This window comes from Geotrypetes seraphini, chromosome 5 (assembly GCF_902459505.1).
Source record: "Geotrypetes seraphini chromosome 5, aGeoSer1.1, whole genome shotgun sequence".
NCBI classification, from domain to species: domain Eukaryota; kingdom Metazoa; phylum Chordata; class Amphibia; order Gymnophiona; family Dermophiidae; genus Geotrypetes; species Geotrypetes seraphini.
Window position 1 is genome coordinate 96,477,940 of NC_047088.1, and position 18,257 is coordinate 96,496,196.

The 18,257-nt window shown below is 41.6% G+C and overlaps 1 protein-coding gene across 1 annotated transcript in view; it reads left to right on the forward strand.

The window, feature by feature from the left end:
- TLCD3B (TLC domain containing 3B) overlaps positions 1-18,257 on the forward strand; it is a 126,104-nt gene that overhangs the window by 92,486 nt on the left and 15,361 nt on the right. The window contains exon 3 of the mRNA XM_033946558.1: positions 13,916-14,132. Coding sequence (XP_033802449.1) covers positions 13,916-14,132 — 217 coding nt within the window. The remainder of the gene's footprint in view (positions 1-13,915; positions 14,133-18,257) is intronic.

Here is an 18,257-nt window from a genome sequence, read left to right on the forward strand (position 1 = left end):
CTTGGATGACCTTTTAGATCATCCTAGTGCCGGCTTGGGTGAGTTTTTAGACATGTTTAAGTTTTGATTATGAGCCCCATACTGTATACCTGTGGATGTTTAGCAGAGTATTGTTCCACAGGAATTTTTTGAGTATATACTCAATAGATCTTATATAATATGGATATTCAGCACCAGACCAGATAAGATTAGCAGTTAAATTGGGTCACACATATAGCAGACCTAACTTTAACTGCTACAACTTAGCTGATCAGCCACTGAATATCAGCCTAATCAATTAAGGCCCTCTTTTATTAAGCCATGGTAGAGGTTTCTTTCTATCATGGCCTGAGGTCCTAAATGCTCCGACGCTGCTCTGACACTCATGGAATTGTATGATCTTCGGAGCAGCATCAGAGTATTTAGTGCTCCAGGCCATGGTAGAAACCTCTATCGCTGCTTAGTAAAAGGAAGGGTAAGTGTTTAGTGGACAAAACAAAATCTGATATTTAATGCCAGTCACTAGAAACAGTCTGGGTTTAACACTAGTGGTGGGCAGTCAAAGTTTTGCCCAACACTGTATCAATATCAGGGGGTAAGTCAGTGCCTCACAAAATTTCCGAAGCCGTGGCACACTAAACTGGGGGCCGTGGCTCAAGGGCATCCAAACATGCGCGGACGTCGATGTGATGATGTCACATGCATGCATGACATCATCACGTTGACGTCTGCACATGTGCGAAGGCCCTCTGGATGGGGCCCTGAGCCGCCAGTGGGAGGTGGGTGGGGTGGTGTTGGAAGAGAAGAGGCACGGAGAGGAGGAAAGGTCCTGGGGAGGAGGATAGGCGCTGGCGTCAGCTCATTGCTTACAGGATGTCCTCTTATTCAGAGAGGCACTTCCTATAGGCAGCCAGTTGGCGCCTCTCCTGCTCCCTAGCATCTTGCAGCACCCCTGGAATGTGCAGTTTGCCATACACTTGGAAAAGAGCTTAACATCTGCTAGTAAAAGGGCCCTATAGTTTGCAAAGTTATGAAAAAATGCCAGGGAATCCAGCATTGCACAGTAAATACAAGGATTTTCCAGTTCCTGGAGAAACAAGAACTGTAATTCCCTGTAGCATCTGATCTTAGAGAAAGAAATTTAAGGTCTGAAAATATTTTAAAGTAGATAACCGACCATTCTTCTATATGAGAGATGTTTTCTTGCTATAATACTATATCAGGGTTCTCTGTATTAACAGTCGTGTAAAAATCTTTTGTTAATTGGGTGATTCATCCCATTCACAATCAGAGCTATCACTTTTAATGAGAGATAGGCATTGTTCCAAGGTATACTCAACAGTTCCTGATTATCATTCACCCTTACTTAAAATAAATTTTAGCCTGGATGATTGAGCAAAGAATTGTGATTGCTGTGTCAGTCCACTTGAAAGTATGGAAATAAAGGGCCACCAGCTGTGGATGTTATATTAAGTTAATCCAAAAGAAAGGTATTTGTGACTAAGCTTTTGAGGCTTATCTTGTCTTATGAAGATTATTCTGGAAAGCTTGCCACAGATTGCTTTTTATTGGACTAATTTAATCTATAACCTACAGCTTGTGTTTGCCCTTATTCTCACAGCCCAGCACACAAGCTGTAGGTGATAGATTAGATTAGTCCAGTACAAAAATTAATTAATTAATTAAATTTATATCTATATCTATCTATCTATATATATAAAAAATGCTAAGCGCGCATGCGCACTCTGACCGCATGTTCCCTGAGATCTGATCTGTCGGGATGTGGCCGGTAGAAGTGCACATGCGCGCCAGACAAGCCTCCCTGCTCTCCACCTTGCACCGCTGCAAGGATTCTGAGGAAGGCAGCGATGGTGAGGGGAGCCACCGTGGCACATTCAAAATTAAAAATAAACTTTGGCACCACACTTGCGGCTAGGCTTGGAAGAGGTTTCGCGCCAAGTAGAAGAGGCGATCGCGCTGGCGCTCGCAGGCGGCTGAGGCCCACAGCCAGTCTGGGAGAAGGAGAACATGTGAGTTCGCCCGCTGTGAGCCCTTATCCAATTTGGACAAAGTTCATTTTTTAGCTCAAAACCGCCTCCACGGCTCCTCTCTCGAACCGCACCAGGCGGGGATCGAGAGAGGAGCCGCGGCGTCTGCTTTGAACTATAAAATGAACTTTTATTGTATAGATCAGAACAGTCCCTGGAGATCACAACGTGCCCCCATCCGATGGTTAAATATGAAGGAGCCCTTATCCAGTTCCATAGATCAAATGAATAGGTGCGTTCGACGTGCAAACTTTCGCATTTAAATGAGTCTCAAGTGGCAGTTTGACCTACACAAGTCACTCTGTGCCTTTTTCATACTTTCTACTATTTATATTCTGCCGATTTACTACAAACAACTTACTCTGTGCAACTTCCGTTATTACAAAAAAAAAAAAAAAAAGGTAGGTGAGAGACATCTCCACACACAGAAAATACACACACAGAAGGAGAAGGGGGCTACAGATACTGATTGAAAAAGACAAACACCAATGGACAAGGAGACACACAGCAAAAAAAAATAAAAATTACTTGAGAGACAGACAAACAGGAAATAAAACCAAAAACCAAACACAGAAGGACAAAGGAGAGAGAGACAGGAGCAATAGAGAAAGATTGAAAGAAACAAAGAAATAAAAAACAGTGGACAAGGAGAGAGACACACACACAGAAAAAAAACAAACACATATACAGCAGGCAAAGAGACAAACACCAAAACAAACAGACAGAGAGACCACAGGGAAGTGGGGGGGGGAGGAAAATGCTGCACAGGGAAGTGGGGTGGGAGGGAAATGCTGCTGCACAGGGAAATGGAGGGGGAGGAAATGCTGATGTAGCTACTGCACAGGGAAGTGGAGGGGGGGAGAGAAATGCTGCTGCATAGGGGGCAGGGAGAGAGACAGATAGAAAGAAAGACAGATAGTGGGAGGGAGGGAGACAGAAAGAAAAGAAGAAAGAGATAGGGGCAGGGAGAGAGACAGAAAGAAAGAAAGACAGCGGCAGAGAGAGACAGAAATAAAGAAAGACAGACAAACATATATTCTAGTACCCCTTAATGTAACGGGCTTAAAGACTAATATATATATATATATGTGTGGGTGTGGGTGTGTATGTATATAATGTATATATGTATGTGCGTGGGGGTGTATATACACTTCTCCCTCCTATTCGCTGTGATAGGGGATTAACAGAACCGCAAATACATAAAAACCGCAAATAACTTTTTCATATGTTATTCGCTGTTTTCTATTAAAAACCATCGTGAATATGGTGAAACCGTGAATAATATGGTGGGAGACCTGGCCTGCTCCTGAAGGAGAGGCAAAACACAGTGAAGACACTGCTGGAAATCAGCGATTTTCTCTGTAAACGCTTGGAATCAGAAATTTCTCTATGCAAGCTGATGTAATTTGGGGGAGGAGCCAGCAAGCTAAAAACCGTGAATAATCAAAACCGTGAATGCTGAAACCGTGAATATGGAGGGATAAGTGTATACTGTATATATTTTTATTTACTCTTGACAACAACATGATTTCTCCCAGAAACTGTAAAACGAGTGGAGGGGTGGCCTAGTGGTTAGAGCTGCGCTCTCAGCCCCCAGAGATTGTAAGTTCAATCCCCCCAGCCTGCTCCCTGTGATCTGGGCAAATCACCTAGCACTCCATGGCCCCAGGTACCACAATTAGACTGTGAACCTGCTGAGACAGATAGGGAAAATACTTACAAGTACCTGATTACTATTCTGGTAGGGTTGGTATTAGGAGGGTCTCTCAACTAGCACAATATTTGTATGGCCAGTAGGGCGATCTTTCTGCTAGTAACTTATTATGGAAGCGAGAGATATTTTAAAATGCATAAAACTATGAAAGGAGGGAGGGAATGGGGTTAGGAGTCATAGGGAATATTTTTAAAGAGGGAAGGAAGGAGATTTAGCAGCCCACAGATGTATTTTTATGCATTTAAGAGGGAGAGGGGCAGGGGTCTGGTAACTGCAAAGTAGTGGTTCTCAACCTTTTTTCAGTTGGACAGACAATGTTCACATATGTGAAACGCTGCATACGTGACCCTCACAGACCTTTGGTCTGACATATTATATCCTCGTAGCAGTTCTTGTGAGTTAAATATAAAAATGTTCAGCATCCACTACTGCTATTTATCATTTCTATAGTGCTACTAGACATATGCAGCACTGCACATCAAAAGATAGAGAGACAATGCCTGCTCAAAAGAGTTTGCAATCTAGTCAAGACAGACTAACTGGACAAGAAGGTGCATTTATACACAAAAATCCATACCTCACCCTCCAACAACAGGCACAGATCAGGTGCAGCAACAACGAAACAACCAACAATTCCACAGGAAAAAGGAATACAAACCACAATAAAAACAAAGCACTGTGGAATCAATGTTCGGGATGTAAAAGTTTATTGATGTACAAAAAGCCCGACAAGGGCTGAGATGCAATAAATGCAAGTAATATAAGTTCGATAAACCAGAAAAAATATGAGGTGCGGACCCAACACAGTCCATGTTTCGGCTAATAAAAGGCCTTCTTCGGGGGGGGGGGGTCCAATGGTATAAAAAATGGTCTGAATTAAAAGTAGATTAAAATCCTCAAGATAAAACTGTAAAAGTTAAAGCATTCCATATACATAAGAATAAATTATTCCTTACCATGACAGGAGTTGCAATGCAACTTATCACAAACAATTGGAAGAATTGGGATAGGCTAAAATTACAATTTCTGGTGGGAATCTTTATGCAACACAATTGCGACACTACAGTCATTTTAAAAAAATTTGGGACCCATTAACAAAATTTTGTTTGACTTGATCATTAGTTTTACCCTTTAGTTTCTCTCTGAGTGTTGAACACATCCAGGAAGGGGGGGGGGGCAAGGGAGGAGGGGAGGGGGGGTAATATATACTTATTATTATATTTGAATGTAATGAGTGCTGTTTATTGAAATATTTGTTCATTATCTGTTGCACTTTATGTTGGCATGAAAAGGAATAAAGAATATATATATAGCATTCCAAAATGAATATCGCCAAACTTGCACAGTATAGAAATAGAAGCAGGGCATTGCTCCAAGAAGGCATCATACAAAAAATATTCTGATTCTCATGTTATATGAGCAATAGCAAAATAAATCTCTCCATTACCCCCAGTACATTGTGAAACAATTCAAAGCCTGAAAACAATCCTAACAAACATGTCATACTAACATGTAGCACTAGGGGACACTCGATGAAGTTACAGGGAAAATATTTTTAAAACCAATAGAAGGAAAATTTTTTTCACTCAGAGAATAGTTAAGCTCTGGAACGCGATGCCAGAGGACGTGGTAAGAGCGGATAGTGTAGCTGGTTTTAAGAAAGGTTTGGACAAGTTCTTGGAGGAAAAGTCCATAATCTGTTATTGAGAAAGACATGTGGGATGCCACTGCTTGTCCTGGATCGGTAGCATGGAATATTGCTACACCTTGGGTTTTCGCCAGGTACTAGTGACCTGAATTGGTCACTGTGAGAACGGGCTAATGGGCTTGATGGACCATTGTTCTGACTTAGTAAGGCTACTCTTATGTTCTTAATTCCTATGATTCAAATGGCAAAAACTCTATCTATGAATAGGCAGCATTACAGATATTGCACTGGGCCCTAGAACATCAATACACCTCCTACTAGTAAAACAGATAGGACAGCTACAGCTCTCTTTACAAATATTTGCTGTACTTTTGCTGCATTTAATCATTTTATTTTTCTGGTCACGTTTTTTCCACTTCTTGGTCTTTTAAGTTTGTTTCCTATGTCTCTATTTCCATTATCTGTTTCTTCTCTTTCTCTGTCTCATTCCCTTCCTACTCTACTCTATATCTATCTCTGACAATTATTTTTCCCTTTCATCCTTATCTCAGGGCTTGACAAATACCAGGTCAAGTTGCTATGGCAACTAGTAATTTTCTTCTGGCACCTGGGAAATCCCTTTAATTAAAAAAAAAAAAAAGTGTCCTTCTCATGCAGCCACTGCTGCATTTGCTGCTGAAGCAGGAACTTCTTCCTCACTGCACCATGCAGCTCTTGTGTTGGTCTCAATATGATAGTTCCTGCATTGCATGACTCGGACTCACACACAGAAGCGTGCAGTACAGGATAGAAGAAGCTCCTCCAGCTGTAGCTCCTTGGAACCCTGGGCAAATCACTTAACACCTCCCCCCAAATCAAAGCAGTTTACATATACTATATGCAGGTCCTTTTTCTGTCCCTGTGGGCTCACAATCTAAGGTATGTGCCTGGGCTAAGATCACTCATTTCTTAGGGGCTAATAGGACAAACAATTGCACTCACTCCATAGGGCAGGGGTGTCAAAGTCCCTCCTCGAGGGCCGCAATCCAGTCAGGTTTTCAGGATTTCCCCAATGAATATGCATGAGATCTATTTGCATGCACTGCTTTCATTGTATGCTAATAGATCTCAAGCATATTCATTGGGGAAATCCTGAAAACCCGACTGGATTGCGGCACTCGAGGAGGGACTTTGACAACCCTGCCCTAGGCGCTCTTTATAGAATATGAGGAAGCTCTGGGGATATGGAATCTGTCTTCTCCATCTCTTTCTTCCCCTTCCTGTCCAGCATCTGTCCACTCACTTTCTCTTTTCATCTTCCCTCTAGCATTTGTTCTCTTTCTTTTCTCTCCCATGTCCAGCATCTCTCCCCTCTCTCTTTCTATCTTTCTCTTTTCATCTCCCCTCTAACATTTGTACTCTTTCTGTTCCTTCCCCCCCCCCCCATCCAGCATCTCTCCTATCAATTTCTCTCTTTTCATCTCCCATCCAATATTTATTCTATTTCTTTTTCTTCTCTCTCCTCCGGTCCAGCATCTATCCCCCCTCTCTTTTCTTCTGCCCTTGGGCTGGTTAACAGTTGTGCGTCATGAAATGAGAATTGTCTCTTGGTAGAGATGCTGAGCCTGTATGATTATGGGAGGATGGGGTTAATGCCCTGCCACTCAGCCTCCACTGAGGATGCAAAACTATATGGACTCTGCCCTAACTGTAAGCATTAAATGTCCTGTTGGTGCAAAGAAAGGGATATTGTTTTTTCTACTTACAGACGTCAGCCAAAAAGATGCTTAAAAATGTGGTTGACTGCAGCATTTCAGCCTGAGCTGTGACGAGATCAAATGCAGCCTTTGTGTATCCCTGCATCGCTGCCAGGCATAGTGCACCACTGGCAGGGTGTGTAAGAGTCTGGCACTCTCTCAAGTGTGTGCAGGAGTCTTTATACATTATACGTAAGATAAATAATTCAAATGTTCTATGAGCTGCTAGAATAAATATTTGCAAAGCAGGACTGAGATGCCTTGGAAGAATTCTGCAGTGCTTCTTCAATAGATTGGCAGCAGTTCCAATGTCCTCTCTCTCCTTTAATCAGACAGGGCCAGGAGCTATTTGCTGACCAGGATTTTGGAATCCTTCCAAGCAGAAGCTGCTCTGAAATATTAATGAGAACTGTGATAAGGGCTCATTAGCCTAAGAAGAACAGAGTCAGCATTTCTGTTGATTCCTCCAGCCCCACCCCTTTCATCCTGGCACACATTACTTATACTGTACACTAACACACAGTCTTGATCACAAATAGAGAAGGGCAGGTACATAAGAATAGCCGTTCTGAGTCAGACCAATGGTTCGTCAAGCCCAGTAACCCAATCTAGGTCACTAGTACCTGGCCAAACCCAAGGAGTAGCAATATTCCATGCTTCCAATCCAAGGCAAGCAGTGGCTTCCCCATGTCTTTCTCAATAACAGACTATGAACTTTTCCTCCAGGAAATTGTCCAAACTAAACAAAACTAAACCTTAAGTTTGTATACCACATCATTTCCATAAAGATAGAGCTCGGCACAGTTTACAGGTGAATTCAATAAATGAGGGAAGGACACAATAAGAAATTAGAGGTTATGAAGAGGATAGCTAGCTTTACATTTTAAACAGATAGCTTTACGTTTTGGAGAAAAGCTAGGTTTTCAGATGCTTTCGTAATAATTGGAATGAGGTTCAGCAGCGGGGCAGGGAGGTTATTCCAAATCTCAGTGAATTTGAAGAAAAGGGATTTCCCTAATTTATCTGCATACATGATGCCTTTTAACGAGGGGAAAGATAGTTTGAGTTTGTGGGCGGATCTGGTAGTGTCAGGTCTCGAAGAATTCCAGGATAGTGGAATTAGGGGAGGAAGAATGCTTAATTATTCTCTGAATGAAAAAATATTTCCTCCTATTGGTTTTAAAAATATTTCCCTGTAACTTCATTGAGTGTTCCTTAGTCTTTGTAATTTTCGATGGACTGGAAAATCGATCCGCTTGTACCTGTTCTACTCCACTCAGGATTTTGTAGACTTCAATCGTATCTTCCCTCAGCCGTCTCTTTTCCAAGCTGAAGAGCCCTAACCTTTTTAGTCTTTCCTCATATGAGAGGAAGGAGGTAAGAAAAGGTGAGTTTCACAGTATGTATTTTTTCATAACTTTGCAAAACATACATGTTTTATGTATCATATGGGACAATAGCCTGTGTAATTCTCTCCCAAGCACTTCTTTAAGCAAGAGAGTCAATGTAATACAGGGTCTGAGTCCTGACTCACACCTCTCAACCCTGGCTAGATTATCTGATAGAAGAATTTTTTCTTCAGGGCCCAAAGCACTCAACTTTAGTTTACCACAGTTTCCACACAGTTATGATGTTCCAAAAATTAACCCAATTTTCTGCGATACCTATTCAACATAAAACTATGGCATCCATCATATACATTTACAGTGGACAAAAGAACTTCTGTTACATTTCTCCCCTGCTGACATCCCTTCTTTTTCCTTCTAGAATTTAGACATGATAGAGTCTCTCACCCTTAGAACATTCTGGTATCTTATTCCCAGTATTCTATGAACAAATGGACAAGAAAAGGCTAATCAATTCCTGGTTAAAGATCCTGCTAACTGGAGAGATGATCCAAATACCAGTATTTTGAAGCAGTCAAAATCATCAGTGACTGCTGAAAGAGCAATTGCCTTAATGCAGCAATTTAAGTCTCTTGCCTCTGCTAGGAACTTGCAGTTAAGCACTATACTGTTTAAGAGGAGAAAATAGGGGACCATAAGCTACCCCTGCTGATACACTTCTCCCTCAATATTCGCAGGGGGTTAGGGGCAGAGGCAGCCCGCAAATATTAAAAAACCACGAATATTATTTATGCCGGTTCTGACCCATCCCCGCCTTCCCCCGGAATCCCGGACCTTACCTTAAGCCCTCTGAGACTCCCCAGAACCGTACCTGATGGTCTAGCGGGCTTTCGGGGCAGGAGCCATCTTCCTCGAGAGACTACGGGAGCTCACGGCAGCCATTTCCTATGAGTGATCTGCACGGGGCTTGATGGACCTTCAGAATGTTCCAGTGTGACAACTCTTATGTTCTTATACCAGATCATAGGGATGAAGAGAAATACTGGACCTAAGAAGAACAAAGAGAAGAGATAGATCAGATGACGGGGTTGCTGAAGAGAGGGAGAGATACGCTGGACCTTGAAGGGAGGAAAGAGATGCTGGACTAGAGAGAGGGGCAGAGCAAAGGGGAAAGAGAGAAAGACTAGACTGTGGGAAAAGAGGAGAGACACTGGATCTTCGGAAAGCTGGAAGGAGAGAGATGCTGGACCATGGGAAGGAAAGCAGCGGAGACTGTGCATGGAGAAGGTGAAGTGGCTCCATTGATGGCTGGAGTACCAGTTCCTCTCTCTATATATATAATTTAGGAATCTGAGGCCCGATATTCAACCTGCAGAGCTCAGTATTTTGCTGACTGCAACTGACATTACCCTTGGAAATTCAATGTTGGGCCAAGTCTGGGCTCCGGCATTGAATTTCCAGGTACATGGAAGCAGCAAAATCATAGCTGATTAAGTGTGATATTCAGCTCTTAATCTGCTGTGGAGAACCGCATATAGGTCTTCCTCTATATTCACGGTTTGGGGATTCGTGAATTTGGTTATTTGTGAGTCTCCAAACAAGCAGTTTCCCTCCTGCCTCCACCCTGGTGGCGTAGCAGTGAAGTGGGGCAGGAGTGATCTTCCTAAGTTCCTGCCCTGTGCAGATCTGTGATCAAAGATGGCTGCCACAAGTTCCTGCATCAGTAATGTTGAGGCAGCCATTTTTGATAACGGATCTGCACGGGGCAGGAGCGTAAGAAGATCGCTCTTGCCCCATTTCACCACTAGACCACCAGGGCTTTAAAGGTAAACTGTGGAGGGGTCCAAGAGGCGGGAGGGAGCCAGGGTTAGAGCCCTAAAATTATTTACAATTTTTAAATATTTGCGAGAAAACAGCGCCACTAACCCCATTCAAATATGAAGGGAGATGTATACTGTAAAGATAGAACTGTCTTTTATGCATGCTAATTATGCAGTTACCTTAGCCCATGGGTGTCAAAGTCCCTCCTCGAGGGCCACAATCCAGACAGGTTTTCAGGATTTCCCCAATGAATATGCACGAGATCTATTTGCATGCACTGCTTTCATTGTATGCTAATAGATCTCATTCATTGGGGAAATCCTGAAAACCCGACTGGATTGCAGCCCTCGAGGAGGGACTTTGGCACCCCTGCCTTAGCTGGTTATGTGCTAAAATATTGGCACTTATCCAACCAAATGTTGACTCAGCTCCTAAAATGCCCCAAACTAGCTGGTTTTGAATTGGGCACTAAACAGATGTTTTTAGTGACACTATCCGATTAGCCATGAACAAGCTGCTTTATCCAGCCTAGAGCCATTTATGGCCAGTTAAACCACTTTGAATATCGAATGCTGGAAATTAATGGGTGTAATTATCAACATAGGCAACTGCTAAGACATGTTATTTTTAGTACAGGTCCTGTTATATGCAATGAGTTATCTGTAATTACCAATAGCTGGGGTTAACAAAAAAATATCATATCTTAACGATAGCCCATGCTGATAACTTCCTCCTCCCTAAGTTAGACTCCAATTTCCTTATTGGAGTTCTAGATGTCATCTGTACTGCGGGGAGGGGGGGGGGAGGGAGGAGATTAAGGCCATTTCTGGAACCCTCAGCTCTAAGATAAGTTATACATACATTAATAGTTAGTACAATTGATTACTGTACTGATCTCTATGCATTAGTAAAAAGGTTACAGATTTTCCAGAATATTGCAGCTCAAGTGGAAATGGAAAATGCATGGGAAAACAAGTGTCTGTCCTTTGCTACAAACACTATGTTAGTTTCTAGTAGAAGAGAAGGTGAAAATTAAATTTACATTCCAGGTTATGCGACAAGAGGGAGGTCATCTTATTTAAATAAAAGATTAACTTGGAATATTTTAGCTACAGAAGGATGTTCCAGTCAGAGTCACTTACCGGTACTGCCAGTTCTTACATTTGGCTTGCTCTAGAGGTGGAACCTTTTCTGCAGTGGAACTTGAGCCTTTTTGCTGTTTTGATTTTATCTGGATACTTACATGGTTGACAGACTGAATACTGTCACATCCTAAATAATTCTGGGGATGGTCTTCACTCTGCTCAGCACTATCTGGATAGCTCTGGGACGGCCTGTATGATTATCTGGATAATGCTGCTGAAAATCAATGACTAGCCCCATCAGCAGTGTTTATCCAGATAGCATATAAATCCTCTTTCCTAGAAATGGTCTGGCCTTTATTGCACTACTTTGTGTATTTCTCCCATATATCACTGATCATTCTCTAATTCCGTCTTCAGTGTGAATACTGAACAAAACTATTTGTTTAGCAATTCTGGGTGGTTTTACTCATCAACCTGTTAAGTCCTCCTTTTCACTCTAATCCAGGTTGGGGCTTTTCTAACCAATATCCAATAATTAGTACCACTAAACAATTTACCTCTAAACCAGTGGTCTCAAACTCCAACCCTTAGCAGGGCCACATTTTGGATTTATAGGTACTTGGAGGGCCTCAGAAAAAATAATTAATGTCTTATTAAAGAAATGACAATTTTGCATGAGGTAAAACTCTTTATAGTTTATAAATATTTCCTTTTGGCTGTCTTAATAATAATATTCTCATTTACAGCTAAAGAGACATATAATCAAGAAACAGTTTTATTTTACTTTTGTGGTTATGATAAACATACCAAGGGCCTCAAAATAGTACCTGGCGGGCCGCAAGTTTGAGACCACTGCTCTAAACAATTTACCTCGGGATCAGGGTCTGTAAATACCAATATATCACTCAAGTCAAAACCCTATATGGAACCAGACACACCCTCTATAACACTACTTGGCCTCAATCAAACACATCAATCGTTCACACACCAAATAAGAAAGCAAGAATAAAGAAAAGAAGTGGAGAAAATGCCTCAGTTCTGCTTCATCTGGCATAAAAACTCCACTTCATACAGATAACCACTCGTACATGTGAACCAAAATAGAAAAAAGGCACTGTAGTAGCCTGCAGAGTGATGGCAAACAGCACGCCGGGGCACCCGTCGGGTTTATTGGCTGCAGGGTCCTGGAGTTAGAGTTTGGACTGAGACGTTCCTGGATGCCATTAGCAGCAAAGTTGTTTCTATTTTTTGACTGCCTCCTATGCAATACTGAGGTCCGTAGGGTTGAAGAACTCATGTATCCACAATATCACGAATTGGGGGCTGGGTGCCCCGGCGTGCAGTTTGCCATCACTCTGCAGGCTACTATAGTGCCTTTTTTCTATTTTGGTTCACATGCACGAGTGGTTATCTGTATGAAGTGGAGTTTTTTTGCCAGATGAAGCAGAACTGAGACATTTTCTCTACTTCTTTTCCTTTTTCTTGCTTTCTTATTTGGTGTGTGAACGATTGATGTGTTTGATTGAGGCCTAGTAGTGTTATAGAGGGTGTGTCTGGTTCCATATAGGGTTTTGACTTGAGTGATATATTGGCTTTTCTAACCCCCATTTTACGAACCCCCCCTTAGGCTTTTATATTGCCGGCCGCAGTGGAATTATTTATTTATTTATTCAAGTTTCAAGTTTTCAAGTTTTATTAGGATTTTATATACCGCCTATCAAAGTTATCTAAGCGGTTTTTACAATCAGGTACTCAAGCATTTTCCCTGTCTGACCCAGTGGGCTCACAATCTATCTAATGTACCTGGGGCAGTGGGGAGGATTAAAGGGCAAATTCTATAAGAGATACTCAAAAGTTAAGTGCCTATATAGGCACTGTTCAGCGTGATTCAAGTAAAATTGGGTGCTGTTTAGTGAATCACACCGAGCGGCATCTATTTTGGAGGCGCCCATTAAATAGGCCAGCTCTAGGCACAACTAAAAGTTAGGCACCCATGCGAGCGCTTAAGCACGTCTACGAGCAGTGATTCTGTAAGAAGGCGCCTAACATGTAGCCATGCCCACACCTAACATGCATAGTGCCTATTTTTTTTTAAGGCTGCCTAAATTTTTAGAGGCGCCTTGTTACAGAATTGCGCTTTCTTGATAGGCGCCTAGGTTTCAATCAGTGCTGATTAAAAAGCTCAATTGAGCTTGTTCTTCAATTTAGATAGGCGCCTATCTAGTTGGGCACCTCCGAAATAGGTGCCTAACATTTGGCATTGGATACAGAATTTGGGCCTAAGTGACTTGCCCAGGGTCACAAGGAGTAGCATGGGTTTGAACCCACATCCTCAAGGTGTGCCGATGCTCATAGAATTCCTGTGGCTGGCAATAAAAAAATCCTAATGTGGCTTCACAAAAAGGGGGTGGGGGTAAATGTCAAATGATTCCCAGCAAGAATAAGTGCTGTATGTTAAAAAAAAATCAGATTGCGCTGCATCCACAAAATGGATTCTTCTCTCATTCATATCTCTCTCTCTCTCTCTCTCTTTTTCAGGCATTGGCTCACTGCTACCTACACCCAGTTTGCTGTGCCCTATTTCATCTATGATATCTTTGCTATGTTCCTATGCCACTGGTACAAGTACAAGGTGAAAGGTCACGAGGGCCAGTCATGCAATGTGCTTGCCATCACTCGGTGCTTTTTGTACAAGGAGTTTCTCATGGTGGTGCACCATGTCTTCATGGTGGTTGTCTGCTTCCCCATGTCTGTGGTAGGTGAGACCCCCTTGGATCCCGCTGTGCTGGAAGTGTGAATTTTATCAATATGGTATACAGTACTTTGATATGGAACTTTGCCTGTGCACAGAGGCTGGACATGCAAATGTTAGTTTAGTTTGCAGGAGTGTGTGAATCCCATTTGAGGCAATAGTCTGCTGGCAGCCGTCAGCATTTTTTAAACGCCAACACCTGCTGGCTAATAGACCTGGATATTCAGTGCTGGACCCTATCCAGGCACTGACACTAAGGGTCTGATTCTCAAAATGGTGTCCTGATTGTAGGCGGTAGAAGGTATCCTACCGCCGCCCAACGGACGAATCAGGAAGCAGCAAATCAATGCAGCAAATGACGCCTACAATGTAGGCAGCTGACTCACACCTAGGCAAGCCTATGACCACCTAAGGCCAGTGTAGGCTTGGCTTATGCCAGAAGTGACCTTAGGCATCCGTAAGCGTGCCTAGGCGTTTCTGTCGGTGTGAGTTAGACGCCTTAAACACAGGTCTGTAAAACACTAGCCTACATTTAAAGCGTCTGTACAAAACATAGATGCAAATCTGGATGAAGTGCCTACTGGTGATTGACATAAAGTAGGTGGCCGTTTTGCAGGCGCCTACCATGGCAGGCACCATTTTCAGAATCAGGCCCTAAATATCTAGGTCTTTGAAGGTGCCTGAAAGTTATACAGGTATGGCCGATATTCAGTGCTGTACTTGCACAACTAGTTAAGAGGTCCTCCTTGCCCAGATAGCTATGCAACACCAACACTGAATATTACCTGTACCCACATAATTCCCAGCGCCACACAAACCCCGCCCAGATGATGTCAGAACTACCAGGAGGGAGTGTCACTGTGGTCGAGGGGATATTCAGAAATGCTGCCCAGGTAAGTGCTGCTAAATGTCCTCTCCTGACAAACTCAATGCAGTTTAAGCGAGCTAGAGCCTCTCCTGTGCACTTAAATAGTTTTGAATGTGGTAGAGAAATTGGGCCAGTGGCAGTCCCTTTATAAGTTAATGGCAAGATTTGCTAAAATATTAAGAGAGGCCTTCAGACATTGTAGTTTTGATTGTTTATTATTAACATTTCCATCTATGAGGGGTGTAAAGTACAAACAGATACGTCATATAACTATCAATTAGGGCAGGTGTGGAACTCACTCCCTTTGGAAATTCGTGCAATTGCTTCTTAAATTGTATTTCGTAAAAATATAAAAACTTGATTGCTTTAAAAATTTTTGTTAGAAGGCTAGGTTTTATGTTTTCTCTAATATCTGTATGGAGTTTTGATTTATGTTTGAAATAGGTATTTTTTGTAGAGACCCGCTATGAACTACATTTGGTGAGGATATGGTGGGTTACAAGAACATTGTATCAAAACAATACAAAGGAAAAAAACAACCCCACGGGCAAACTAAAGAGACAAAAAAGGAAGTGGAGAGGGGACATTGGTCAGACCACTGTGTGAACAATTATGTTCATTTGAATTAAAATTATAGAATTTCAGTTAAAAAATTTGCACAGGTATACACATGAATAAAACAAAACGTGGCAGGCATATAAATTCCAAAGAGCATATACTGGACACCAAAGTCCTTTGTAATAGAGTATATACTGGACCCAACACGGTCCGTGTTTCGGCCACAGGGGCCTTCCTCAGTAACCCAGTAGATGGTGCCAAATGATAAAAAAAAAACAATCAAACCAAATTCAGTTAACTTGCAAAAGGGCAGCGGTTCTAGACTATCGCAGCATTTTCCTGGTATCGAGGTTGCTTTTTTCACATTGCACTAGGCGGCAGGCATCTCGGCGTGCCCTTTTTGCAAGTTAACTCAGTTTGGTTTGATTTTTTTTTTAATTTTATTTTTATTTTATACAATTATTACAAGTTGTAACACTCGCTTTAGTAACGCAGAGTAAATTCCATTGAAGAAAGGAAAGAAAATTGTTAACATAAATAGATAATCATAGGAATAAATCTCTTCCTTAGACCACAACTTTATGATAGAGAAACACTGATAATTTGGGAGAAAATTTTCAGAAATAAGTTTCAAGAAAAGACTTAAACGGACTAAATCTCAGCTATTCCATATTCCTAACCAGTAGTGCTGGTCAGTTTTTTGAGATCCAAAAAGGATCTTAAATGTTCCGGAAGGAAGAACACATATCTTACACCCAGATACTTTACTATACATTTACAGGGATAGGCAAGCAAGAAGGTAGCACCCAATTTTCTTGTTTCATCTTGCATAATTAAAAATTCTCTTTGTCTGTCTTACATGGACTTTGTTAAATCTGGATACATCCATATTCTCTGACCGTAGAATGGGGTTACTCCCTTCTTAAAGAAATTTTTCATCACAGATGTTAGATCTTGCTCAAATACAAAGTTCACAAGCAGAGTTGCCCAATCTCTAACTTCTGATAAGGAATTTTCCAAGATCACAGTCAAATTCTGAAGTAAATCTTCATTCTCTCTAGTTGTCAAAGGATTTTCAAGGAAGATATCTTTCCCCTTAGGTATTGGAAGAAAATAGGCTTTGTTAATAGGTGGTATAGCCTCTGATGGAAAATTTAAATTTTCATGAAGAAACTTCTTGAAAATTTCAATCGGTGATAAAGCAGGAATCTTAGGACAGTTCAAAATCCTTAAATTCAAACACCTATTAAAATTTTCCATTTGCTCTCTTTTCCTTTGAAGGAAATTCTGGTCTTTAACAATTACTGATATTGATTCTTTCCATTGGCCGGTTTCTGTTTTTATTTTTGCATACATTCTTGTTTTGCCTGCTCAATATTTAAAGAAAAAGTATCCATTTTGGAAACAAGTACCTCCAAATCTTGTGAAGTCTTTTCAACTTTCACATCCAGTGCCTTGATGTCCTCAAAAAGCATTTCCATTGTAATTACTGGTTTAGTATCATATCAGGCTTCCCCGCCTGAATACTGATCTTCTCAAACAGCAATTCTCCTCTGGATAAGCTGCCTGTAGAATCCAGCTCCGGGATTTCCCCTCTTTCACTCCCCGGGCTAGTCTCCTCTCGCCTCGTCCCCGCTGGGCAAGGAGGCATAGTTGGCGGCGGGGGTGATAGTGAAATTTGATCCAAGGTGTCAGGCGCTCCCACACTCAACTATGCCGCAGATCCAGCCCACCGATTGAGAAGCCAAGGTCTGACATCAGCCTGTCACTTGAGCATTTGCAGCAAAGCTGAATAGGAGTGGATGTTAAAGCTGACAACACTGCGGCCTTTCACCACTACCTTTCTTTTCATATGTGACATAGTTAAAGAAGCAAAAAGTCAGCAAGAGAGAGAAAAATTCCAAGGTAAAGCGCGAAACTTCAGAGTTGTGTCAGCGTCCGTCCGCCATCTTGTGTTTCCCCAGTTTGATTTGTTTTTTATCATTTGGCGCCATCTACTGAGTTACTTTTACACCCCTGAGGAAGACCCCTGTGGCCGAAACATGGACCATGTTGGGTCCAGTATATACTCTATTACAAGGGACTATGGGGTCCAGTAAATGCTCTTTTATAAAGGACTTTATATGCCTGCCACATTTTGTTTTATTCATGTGTGTACCTGTGTAAATTTTAACTGAAATTCTAAACATAACAGAAACATAATTGTTCACACATTGGTCTGACCAGTGTCCCTTCCCCTCTTCCTTTTTTGTTGGGATACAAGAACATAACATATCACATATATAAACAAAAACCTTTTGAAAAGCATGAGGGTTGTTTCCAGTATTGGAGGAAAACCTTCTATCATTAAGGACTGTAATTATTTTTATAGCTCACACAGGTTTGTTAGCCTATGCTTGGGAGTTTAGGAGATTGGGGGGGGGGGATATTTTGAGGAGGTTGATGATATGAGAAGGTGAGTGCATGGAAGAAACACCATGTATCCACTGTATGTTTGTATTCTTCTTCTTGAAACATTTAATAAAAATTGAATGTAAAAAAAATAGTTTTGATTGTTGGGCTCATTGTGTTCAGAGACTGGAAATCTGAACCCTGGCTGGGGATTTATTTATTTATGAATTTATCAAACTCCGTTATACCACTTTTCTTTTTCTTTTGTAAATTAAAATCAATACAAATCTGCATATATAAATAACTCAAAT